General features: G+C 39.3%; 1 protein-coding gene across 7 annotated transcripts in view; it reads left to right on the top strand.

Annotated features, from left to right (window-relative positions):
• Positions 1-11,654, top strand: part of CEP41 (centrosomal protein 41) — a 42,817-nt gene extending 31,163 nt beyond the window's left edge. For 5 of the 7 annotated variants that reach the window (XM_016958159.3, XM_001157373.7, XM_054687705.2 and 2 more), the window contains 6 exons: positions 5,784-5,928; positions 7,693-7,844; positions 8,540-8,607; positions 9,660-9,774; positions 10,227-10,442; positions 11,459-11,654. In XM_016958159.3, the coding sequence (XP_016813648.1) occupies positions 5,784-5,928; positions 7,693-7,844; positions 8,540-8,607; positions 9,660-9,774; positions 10,227-10,442; positions 11,459-11,607 (845 nt within the window). In that variant the 3' untranslated portion in view covers positions 11,608-11,654. The remainder of the gene's footprint in view (positions 1-5,783; positions 5,929-7,692; positions 7,845-8,539; positions 8,608-9,659; positions 9,775-10,226; positions 10,443-11,458) is intronic. The other 2 variants (XM_001157312.7, XM_063815595.1) reach the window with 1 other exon arrangement.
• The last annotated feature ends 466 nt before the right edge of the window (positions 11,655-12,120 follow it).

Here is a 12,120-nt window from a genome sequence, read left to right as displayed (position 1 = left end):
ACAAATCTAAGTGTGCCCAGTAGCATCCAGTGTCTTCTTGCTGCCTTCATTGTACCCTTAAGGGACTGAAAAGTACCTTCAGGAAAGATGCAGGATGTTGTGGGAGAGTTCCAAGGAAGGAAAGACACTTCCAGTTAGAAGACCAAGGTAGGCGGCCAGGCACGGTGCCTCACGCCCAGTGCCTCACCCCCATAATCCCAGCACTTTGGGAGGCCAAGGCGGGCAGATCACGAGGTCAGGAGTTCAAGATCAGCCTGTCCAACATGGTGAAACCCTGTCTCTACTAAAAAAAATAGAAAAATCAGCCAGGTGTGGTGGTGTGCACCTGTAATCCCAGCTACTCAGGAGGCTGAGGCAGGAGAATCGCTTGAACCCAGGAGGCGGAGGTTGCAGTGAGCTGAGACTGCGCCATTGCACTCCAGCCTGGGCAACACAGCGAGACTCTGTCTCACAAAAAAAAAAAAAAAAGGAAGAAGACCGAGGTAGGCTTCCTCAAGGCACTGGAACTGGGCCTTGAAGTGGGGTAGAATCTCAACAGGTACAAGTTAAAGATGAGGCTGTTGCAGGCTGAGGAGCAGCCTGTGAAAGGCATGGAGAGGACAGCACACCAGGCATGTTTGGGGAATCGAGTCATCCAGTCTGGCTGTGGTCTAAGGGACGAGTAGGCTCTGGGTAGGAGATAAGGCTAGAAAGACAGGTAGGCTCCATTTCTCCTTTCTTAAATACCAAGTTGAAAATAAAACCTCCTAGTTGTACTCCCATGAAAAGAATACAGAGAGTTAAGGTCTTTATTTTATCCTGAAGTACCCAGCAATCAGTGTGTGGCTGTTTATTGAAGAGGAATGTGTTTTGTTAAGGTTGATGTAGGTCAGGAATTTGACTTCTGATTTCAAGACAAGTTTCTCAGGAAGTCTGAACACTGGGTTTGTGCAACTCAACTGTCATTTCCCTGGACTGTTTTTTGTTAGGGAGGATAAAGAGAATCTGAAAACGACAGGAATTTATCTTTGACAGATGCCTCTCACAAAGCAGAGAAATAAGAGCTCCTTGTAGCAGAGATAATTGAGTCTCCTCATACAAGTACTCCAATTTTAACTGGGTTATATAAGCACCTAGATTTGGTCCTTTAATTCATTGTTGAGATTGCAGCACCAGAACATATGGGCACATGCAATTTTCTCTTCTGAGATAAATTTGCACAGCAAAGTAGGCTCTTGTAAAGTAGGACACCATAATGTGTGAGTAATATTAGTGTTTTTCTAGTGCTCTACACAGATAATAACTCACTCAGGAGTGCCTGGGGAACAGATTGTATCTGTATGCATATTGGCTATCTTTGAAGGGATAAATAAAAATCTCCTTTTATAATGTTTATCGCTTTTTCCTAACTTAAAAGTGTATTTCTACTAAGTTAGGAAACCGTAAAAAGTATATAAAGAAGAAAAATAACTAATAATCACTGTTTATGTTTTGGTCCGCTTTCCTCCTCTCTAACCCCTCACCCCAATTAAATCTATATTCTTTGTATATAATTTTGTATTGTGCTGTTTTCAATTATCGCTTTTTCATTCATACTTTCCCATGTCACTAAATAGGCTTCAAAAGCATGACTGTAAAGATTGTGTTGTCATCTAATATCTGTCCTTTGGATATACCGTAATTTAATTATTCTCTTGTTGGGCATTATAGTTTTTTCTGATTTTTCACCTTTATAAAATAATGCTGCAGTGTATATATGTAAATGTTTGTATGATTCTGATTATTCCCTGAAGATAAATTGCTGCAGAGGGTCAAAGGGTGGAACCATTTTAGACACCCAGTGCTGATTGCCACATTCTCTCCAGCATGGTTCTGCCTGTTTGCATTCCCACCAAGAGTGAATGAGAAGACCTGTTTTTCCTCATCCTAGCCAAAGCTGAATAATTATCATTTCTGTAAATATTTTCCAGTTCAATAGATGAAAAATAGTATCTAACAGTTTTTTATTTATTTGATAGTAAGATTATGCTCTGTGTGTGTGTTTACTAGTCATAAATACATATTTCTTCTTTTAAGGAGTTTATGTGCTCTTTTTCCTTTCTTTCTAATAGGATGTTCATCGTTTTCTTATTGGTTTGTGAGAGTTCTGAATAATTATGATATCTTTGTACAACGGAGAACAATATTAACTTGACAATGGATGAGAAAAAATCTTGATTAGTTGGAACAATTTCCAGGCTATATTAAGTAAAAATAAAACAACAATAAAACAAAAACCCAAAGTATAAAATAATATGAATAGAATTCTCCTGGATTTGTAAAAGGGGGAAGAAGTAAAATATATGCAAGCACATGTAAATGTTTCATTTCTGGAATGAGACATAAATACGTGAAGGTGTTTAATATACTGATACTTCCCTTGGGGAAGGAGGCAGGAGGGCCTGCATGTCTTCGGTGGGGGAAAGACTTCCTTTCCATGTTAACAATTTAATCTTACTTGCATTTTTACCTCGTGCACATGATCCTATTGCATTTTTACTGTTTTCACATTATATTAAAGAGCTAGTTAATTTTTTAAATCTATAAATTAAGTATATTAACCTTCTTAATTCATATGTGTTACAGATCTTTTTCCTAATTTGTTATTCACCTTTTAATTTTTTTGTGTTGGTTTTTGATATATATGAGGTTGAATTTTTACATAATCAAATCTATTAGCCTGTACTATTGTTTTCTTTTATTGCTTTAGACTCATAAAATTCAGTGTTGGTAAATTATTTACCTACATTTTGTAACCATCTATTGGCTTGTTTGTTTGCATTTAAACCATCTGTTATGTATTTTGATATATGACACGAGGTGATTATCTGAATTAGATTTTTCCAGATAGTTGAGAAATATTCCTAGCACCATATACTCAGTAGTTCTCCCTTTACCCACTGATTTGTGATATGGATGTATTGACTTTTTATTTATATTCTTTTCCATGTTTTCTATTATATTCCATTGTTCTGGTTGTAGTGCTGTACTATTTTGATCATTTACCTTTTTAACATATGTTACTGTTTGATAAGGCAGGTCTCCAAATCACCCCTAATTATGTATGTTTATACATATATTTTCCTATTTCCTCATACATATCAAAAACCAACACATCAAAAACCCATGGGTATATATTGCTTCCAGAATATTTAAGTCTTGTGAAACTGAATAGGAAAAAAGGATCTGAGTGTGTGTGTGTGTGTGTGTGTGTGTGTTTACTCTTGTTATTTTTTAAATCCTTTTAAGTTTTAAAAAAATCCCTTTGGAATTAGTATTAAGAACAAAAGTTAAATTTGGGAGGGATTAACATTTTAGTTTTACTTGCCCAATCAGGAACATGCAGAGTGTGTCACTCTCTTCATTGAGGTCTTCTTTAAGGCCTCTAAGTAAAATTTTTGTAAGACCTATAAAGGATTTATACATTTTTATAGGTTATTTACATTTGGTTTAGGATCATTTCTTGGAGAGTATATATATATATTTTTTTTATATACTTTTTTTTATTATACTTTAAGTTCTAGGGTACATGTACACAATGTGCAGGTTTGTTACATATGTATACATGTGCCATCTTGGTGTGCTGCACCCATTAACCTGTCATTTACATTAGGTATATCTCCTAATGCTTTCCCTCCCCCGTTCCCCCACAGGAGAGTATATTTTATAGCTGCAGTTGTTACTGTATATGAGATTTTTTTTCCTGTTATTTTTTAATTGGTGTATAGGACAAATATTTTAGCATTTCTTTTATCTAACCACATATTTATTGCAGTTATTCTCATATTATTCTCTTAAAATTTCTAGGTACGTTATCATATCATATGCAAAATAAATTTAATATCCTCTTTAATAATTAGACTTGTTATTTTTATTTTTGTTTATTTATTTTTTTGAGATGGAGTCCTGCTCTGTTGCCCAGGCTGCAGTGCAGTGGCACGATCTCAGCTCACTGCAACCTCCACCTCCCAGGTTCAAGTGATTCTCCTGCCTCAGCCTCCTGAGTAGCTGGGATTACAGGTGCCTGCCACCACACCTGGCTAATTTTTATATTTTTAGTAGAGATGGGGTTTCGCCATGTTGGCCAGGCTGGTCTCGAACTCCTGACCTCAAGTGATCCACCCGCCTCAGCCTCCCAAAGTGCTGGGATTACAGGTGTGAGCCACCATGCCTGCCCTGTTATTATTATTTTTTTAAAAACTTTATTGTATTGGTTAGAACAGCAAATTCTCAAACGTTTTGTTCTCTTCCTCCACTCTATTAAAAATTATTGAAGATCCCAAAGAGCTTTGGTTTATGTGCTTTATGTCTATTAATATTTAGTGTATTAAAAATTTAAACTGGGAACTGAAACAGTATTTATTATTTCACTTAAAAATAACCATACTAAACCCATTACAAACATACATAACATGTTTTTATGAAAAATAGCATTATTTCCAAAACAAAATTTTGCTGAGAACGTCGTTGTTTTACATATTTTGTAAATCTCTTTAGTGTCTGGTTTAATGAAAGGATTGCTGATTTTCCTCTCTGCTTCTGCGGTGTCTGTCGTGATGTGCTGTTTGTGTTAAAGTGTGTGAAGAAAATCCAGCTCACACAAACCTGTAGGTGGAAAAGGGAGAAATATTTTAATAGCCCTTTCAGATAAAACTTGACAACTGCTAGTTTCTTAAGGATTAGCTGTAATGTAGAATCTGAAATCATATCAATGAATCTTTCATACTGTTAGATTAAAATCAGGCACTTTCAGTGTAACTGTCTTATACTTTGAATCTTTTACCCGTGCATGATTGTATAGCATCATGCACTGGCCATTTAGAGAATATTGGTTCACTGAGTTATGAAGATCTTCCCAAAGGTTAATACATTTTATTATACAACTGTCAAAAAAACACATATATTATTCTCACTATCTATCTTACCAAAAAGGTCTGTAAGCATGGGGAAGCAGCTCCCCATACTTCGGTTCCTGATGGCAAATATAGTTTCCAAAATTCTGAGTTTGGCTTAAAATATAATCATTGGCAACAATGCCATCAGTAGTGTTCCCTGAAATAACAAACAGGCTTATTTAGTTCACTTTTGAGAAAATGTCTGCCAAATATACAAGTCTAACTAACCATAGTTTTTCTGTCAGTTTTTCTTCCAAGCAAAAATGGTGTGCATAGCAAAAGTTACTGGTTCAGCCTGCAACTCAGCAATCACACTAATACTTTTCCTTGAGATAACCCTGGTAATTTGGTATGTAGCAAATGTGATGTATGTGGACTCCTCACTTCATCACACAGAACATTAAAAAAAGCATGTACTTACTTCAAGGTGAGATTTAATAAGAATAGTAACTGTTACTGCTTTAACAGGGACCTTCTTTTAGTGTGACTGCCATACTTATTTACTGTGAATGCATGCGTGATGGTGAATAATACAATGATTGCTAATAAAGCTTGGTGCCACAGCCCTGATTCTTACTAAGGTGCTAGCAGCTTTATCCACCATTTCTTTTGTACCATCAGTGCAAATATAAACACAGTAAAAAAGACAAGTAACATCTTATGAAAATAGTTTTTACCTTGCAGATCCCCTGAAAGGGCCTTGGGGATGTTTGGGGTCCACTACACTTTGGGAACTTGTACGTTAGCACTTCCACAACAATTTAATAATAATGATAAGATTTCCTTTTCTTGACTTAATGTCAGTGGAACTAATAAGTAAATACAAATCCTGAGGTTCAATCTAGTTATTTCTTCATTTGTAAATATTAGACAATGATTCTGCAGCTTCAGACCCTGATGCTGAAACCACTGCCAGGACCAATGGGAAAGGAAATCCAGGTGAGCAGTCGCCGAGCCCTGAGCAGTTCATAAACAACGCAGGAGCAGGGGACTCCAGCCGCTCAACTCTTCAGAGGTACTCGAAGCTGATTCATATTTTCACTGCATTTTGCCTTTATATTAATCTAGAGGCCAATTTCAGGGATCTTTTTTTTTTTCTTGCCTTAGAAACAGAACTGGCAGGAGTAAAGTCTCACATTTTAATCCCAGCCTTCTACTTTATCTTTATATAAATGCTACCTCCTGAATCTTTTTCACTGCATTCTTACTGAGTTAACGTGAGAATATATTAATAGGAGAGTTTAATTTTCATTTCTCGTTCCATTCTTCTCCCTCCTACATGTAAGTTTGTTATGAGGAATTAGCTTTACAAATACTATCTTTTGATTCAGAGAGTATGATTTTTCCCCCTTTTCCAACTGCTGCAGCTTATAATACCCTGTCCAGAAGTGACAGTGCCACACATAGTGCTCTGATACTGAGTAGGTGCAAAGGAAAAAGCAGTACTTGGTGTTTATTCTAAAGCTGAATGTGGCTGTTCCTTCTTTTTATTTTATTTTTCTGCTCCTTCTTCTAAGGCATGGGCCTCCTTATTCCAAGGATTGCATGGACTTTAGTCCGTGTAGTACTTTCTCACTAATATTAACTGTTGATTATAGGGCAGTACTGATTTTCAGCAGATATCCATCCCTTTGACTGATAAAATAGTTCTGGAGAAATTAGTTCTACCAGAGAAAGAATTGCTATCATCATCCCACCATTATTATTATTCTTTTAGCTTTATATTATTATAGTTACTTTTGTGAGAGGACTCTAACATTGCACTCAAGAAGAGATAGGCCAACAGGACTTCCACTGAGGATGCAGTTTCTTATCAAACAGATGTTCTTCTCCTTTGGTTCAACAAAATATGCACTATATAGCATAGAGTTATAGTGTTTATTGGATTTAAATGCAGAATTTGATTTGCTGTTATGGGAAAGGAGCTATGCTACATACTAATCTGTGATTTAGCATATGAGTCTTAATATTTCCTAAGAAAGTAACCATCTTCTTATTCCAGTAAGGATATTTCACTGCTTGCCATTTTGTTCATAACACCTAGTCTTGTTATTACTTTGATTCATGTTTTTACCACATTTTCCGTATAATATTAAGATGGTGACCAGTTTTAGTGATTGAATGACCTTAGAATTAGAACTGTTAGTGGTAGTGGTTAGCTTCCTCATTTTAATCCCAGCTCTTCCTCTGCCTCATTCTATGAATGCCACCAAATCTAAAGCCTCGTCAACCTCAATGTTGTAACCTACAAAACTGGAATAAGTACAGAGAGCTATGTAAGTATTAAGACTCAATACCATAGCAGATATGTCACTGACTACGTATATGAAATATATAAAGCATTATTGTTACTTTTTATTACTTACACGTAGAAAGAAATGTCTTTCCTTTTTCCTGTCCTACCAACCATATTCTTCCCTCTTTCGCTCTACTGGATTCACAGTTCCCCTCTTTCTCCCTCTTATGCTGCCCTTGTGGCTAGAGGCAGCATGTGCCCTTCAGTCCCTACCCCCTCAGCCATGTAATGCACTGACACGCATTGTCTGAAGGTGAGTGTGGACATGTGGGTCTCCTCTGTGGGGTCCAGTGTAGTAGAAGAGAAAACCACAGGATCCTGCATTCAGAGGCAGAACTGAGACACCACGTCCATTTTCCTTTCCCTTTGAAGCGTCCTTTGAAAAGACATTGAGCACTCACCTCACTATTCTGAAGAGACACGTTCGACCTTTAAGCCACCAACCTCTGACTAGTTTCTGCTGACCTACTTTTTCACTTGCAGTGTCATCAGTGGTGTTGGGGAACTGGATCTAGACAAAGGGCCAGTGAAGAAAGCAGAGCCCCATACCAAAGACAAACCTTATCCTGACTGCCCCTTCCTGCTGCTAGATGTGCGTGATAGAGATTCTTACCAGCAGTGCCACATTGTTGGAGGTAAGAGAGAGAAGGCTTTAAAGTGCCTCACTCTCAAGAACAGAGAGCCTGCTCTTGAGTCTAGGCAGGCTGGAACCACAGCCCATGGTAGACAGTTGAGGAAACCGTATGTTAGCTGGATCCATTATGGAATCCTATAGGGTTGGCTCCACCATAAAATACTCTGAGAGGCTGCTGATTTTCACAGATGGCTGTCAGAAGCAGGGAAGTGAAGCTTCATGCTTCGTTCATAGTGCTCTTTCTTTTCTTTCACAGAAGTGTTTAGGTTTATGGCTTGTTGATTTTTTTTTTTTTTTTTTTGTCAATACCTTGCTCTGTTGCCAAGACTGAAGTGTAGTGGCGCGATCACAGCTCACTGCAGCCTTGCCTTCCTGGGCTCAAGTGATCCTCCTACCTCAGCCTCTCGAGTACCTGGGACTACAGGCATATGCCACAACACCCGGCTAATGTTTTTGTATTTTTTATAGAGATGAGGCCTCACCATGTTGCCCGGGCTGGTCTCAAACTCCTGGACTCAAGCGGTCCACCCACCTTGGCCTTCCAAAGTGCTGGGATTACAGGTGTTAGCCACCATGCCCAGCAGCTCATGGATTTTGAAGATGTATTTAACTCTTAGATTTTAAACCAGCTGGGAATTGAGGCCAAGTTGTATTAAGAGAAAAACAGACTTCCTAAACTTTTTCTTCTCTTTGCAGCTTACAGTTACCCAATTGCAACTCTGTCTAGAACAATGAACCCTTATTCAAATGATATTCTTGAATATGTATCCTTTGTTGCATTTTAAGGAATTGGGTGGTATGAGGATTGTAAGAATCAAAGTTATCATGAACCACGCTCCTGATAAGAATGCTGTGAAGGACCTTTGATATTATTTGGCTGAGCATATTTTAGAATTTGGATTCCTAGCTATTGCCAAGAATCCTGACTCTTTAGGCGGATGCTTTCAAACCCCTGGGCCAAAAAACACTAGGTTAAGAGTTAGGATCCATTGAGAGTTAGTCCTAAGAGAGTTTTTTTCGTCCCAGAAAACTTTCCATAGCAGAACTTAGGGTTTTTTTCTATTTTAATTTTTTCCTTTAAAATTTTAATTTTTTCATTGATAAAAATTATACAAGCAGAAAATAATTTAAATACCAAAAATTATTAAAAGGAAAATTGAAATATCTTATAATCACACAGTTGAGCAGTGGCTTCTATTACATTATTAGTATATTTTATTCCAGACTGTCTTCTGTGCGTTTGTTTTTTTTTAACAAAGTTGAAACCTTACTATATATGTAATTTAGTATCCTGCTTTTTTTCAGTTCATATTCCGATGTATTTCCCCATGCTGATGCAAGCCTTCTGTAAACCACATTTTTGATGCTGTGTAATATCTTCAGATTTACTATGATTTACTAAAATATTCCTTTATTTTGGACTTTTTAGATGGCTCCCACATTTTTACTGTCATAAATAGGCTTCAGTGGACACATTAGGCATAGAAGTTGTTCTATTTCTTCATCTGTAAAATGGGGATTGTAATATTTACTTTCCAGGGTCGTAGGGATGAGAGAGCTAAAGGATGTAAAGTCCGGAACTAGTGCTGTCTTTTAGATCATGGTAACATCAGTTTGCAAAAGAAACGAATACCAGCTTGTGTGGTTTCCATCATGGGAAACCATCCAGTCCCTGCTGGTGTGACGGTAGGAATGGGCTTGTCCATCGTTCCCGGGAACTCAGACAGGTGGACCTGACCTTTTATTCCTTGGGGGTTTCTCGTAGTCTTGGGACATCAGCCCAGTGCCTTGGAACCTTAACTCATCTGACTCTTAGAAAAATGCCCATGGCAAGATCATCATTCTGTATGACGATGATGAAAGGCTGGCCAGTCAGGCGGCCACCACCATGTGCGAGCGTGGATTTGAAAACCTCTTCATGCTTTCCGGAGGTGAGCAAGGTGATACTCTGCTTGGGACTTCAAAGGCTGATCATCCTTCAGTCCCACCTGCATCCCCTTTTCTCTCTTGGTGCTCAGAATTCAGTGTTCTGGAAAGAGAAAAGGCCATGCTGGCTGAAAGGAGTCAGGAGTTATGTGAAACTTCCCTTAGCTTCATCAGCACATGTTTTTAATTCCTGATGTTGCTTCAGGGCTCTGTCACAAAGCCCTAATGCTGAAGACTCGAGCAAAAGGATTTCTTGTGGAATTCTCAGAATCCCATGTAACAACACATATTTTCTGGTATAATTTGCTTAATGATGAAATAGTTAAGAAAGATTTCATGTCCTTGTGTTGGCCTCAACTTGATGACCAGAGATTAGAAGACATGCAGGCTTCTTTCCAGGTTTTGGCCTGGCCTTGCCATATTAATGCAGCTTTTTCTGATGATTTTCCAAACCTAGGTCTAAAAGTCTTAGCTCAGAAATTTCCGGAAGGACTGATTACTGGTTCCCTGCCCGCATCTTGCCAGCAGGCCCTTCCTCCTGGGTCTGCCCGGAAACGATCCAGCCCCAAAGGGCCACCCCTACCAGCTGAGAATAAATGGAGATTTACCCCAGAAGACTTAAAAAAGATAGAATATTATCTGGAAGAGGAGCAAGGGCCTGCAGATCATCCTAGTAAGATCTTTTGACCTTTAAAGATAATGTTTGGTTTGCAGCTTTGAATATCACCTCATCATATGAAAACCTTCATCTCTTATATTTAGATTCTTAAAATACTAGGGAGGTATGTTACAGGTGCTGGGGAGGGGAGGCAGTGGAGGTGACCCCAGATAGTGGCAAGAATTACGCATTGAAGAGAGACTTTATCAAAACATAGCGACTTTTTTTTTTTTTTTTTTTTTTGAGACAGAGTCTTGCTCTGTCACCCAGGCTGGAATGCAATATGCAATGGGATGATCTTGGCTCACTGCAACCTCTGTCTACCCGGTTCAAGTGATTCTCCCACATCAGCCTCCCGAGTAGGTGGGATTACAGGTGCCCGCCACCACGCCAGGCTAATTTTTTTTGTATTTTAAGTAGAGACAGGGTTTCACCATGTTGGCCAGGCTGGTCTCGAACTTCTGGCCACAAGTGATCCACCCACCTTAGCCTTCCAAAGTGCTAGGATTACAGGCATGAGCCACCACGCCCAGGCAAAAATGTAGAGACTTCATCAAAAAGTATATCCCAGGTAAAATTGAGGAGTTAAGCATCAGACCTTCAGATTCCTTCTTGGAAAGTTTTCGATTCCTTCTGCAGCTTTTGCTTCTCCACTCTGAGAGCCTCCGTGGTTTGTCTTCCTACCTTAGTTTCACCGTACTGCTTTCTCTTTTCTTTCCCCAAATCACTCCTCGTCTGCATCCTCTCTACCAAGGAAGTAGTGGAGGACAGACTAGGTTTGTTGGGGATGATGGAGAGGAAGGGAAAAAAAACCTATCTGGGTTTCCCTTCATTTCTGTCCCCCTCCCCACCTTCAGGCTGATCTCAAGGATGAGGAGTAGGTCATCGTTGGCCTAAAGTAGATACTGCATAGGACTTCATTAGCTTAAAAGTGGTTGTAGGCTAGGACTTCATTAGCTTAAAACTGTACTTGGCAGATTGTCCCTGGAATCATTCTTGCAGCTCTGTTCCTTCTTTCTTGCTCCCTTCAGGCCGACTGAACCAAGTTAACTCCTCCGGAAGAGAGTCCAAGGTGCCTGGTGCCCGAAGCGCTCAGAATCTGCCAGGTGGTGGCCCCGCCAGCCACTCAAACCCCCGCTCCCTCAGCAGTGGCCACCTGCAAGGCAAACCCTGGAAGTAAAGACTTTGTCTCACTTAGGCAAATAAATGTTTTTCCTCTTTTCAGAACCCCTGAGCATTTCCCAAGTTGGGTCATTTCCAGAAACTTCTGCAGAGGAAAAACCATGACATACGTATGGGATAGGCCCTCTTCCCTCTCCGTGTCTCCAGTTCCTCTCCCCTCGGGAAGTATTTTGACAGGTGACCATAAAAACCAGAGGTGTGACAGGCTCTAGTCTCCTCCCTGTTGTTTACAGCATATTTAAGTCTTGTGAAACTGTATAGGAAAAAAGTATCTACGTTTTTAAGTTTTTTTTTTTTTTTTTCCAATAAGGTCCAGCTTGTTGGGTCTCTCTTTGTTGTTTTGTAAATATTTCAGTCACATCTGCCTGCGTGCCTGTCCCACCCGCCTTTTCGTTCACTGTTCTTGACTTCATGAAGGCTTCTCTGGGCAGTCTTGGTGTGAGAAGCTGTTTCCAAGGGTGCAGATGAGCCTTAGGTTCCAGCCGCCTGCAGACCCCACCCCAGCAGGCTC

The sequence above is a fragment of the Pan troglodytes genome, chromosome 6, assembly GCF_028858775.2.
Source record: "Pan troglodytes isolate AG18354 chromosome 6, NHGRI_mPanTro3-v2.0_pri, whole genome shotgun sequence".
NCBI classification, from domain to species: Eukaryota; Metazoa; Chordata; class Mammalia; order Primates; family Hominidae; genus Pan; species Pan troglodytes.
The sequence above is the reverse complement of the archived record's forward strand: the minus strand, read 5'-3'. Positions and strand labels throughout refer to the sequence as shown.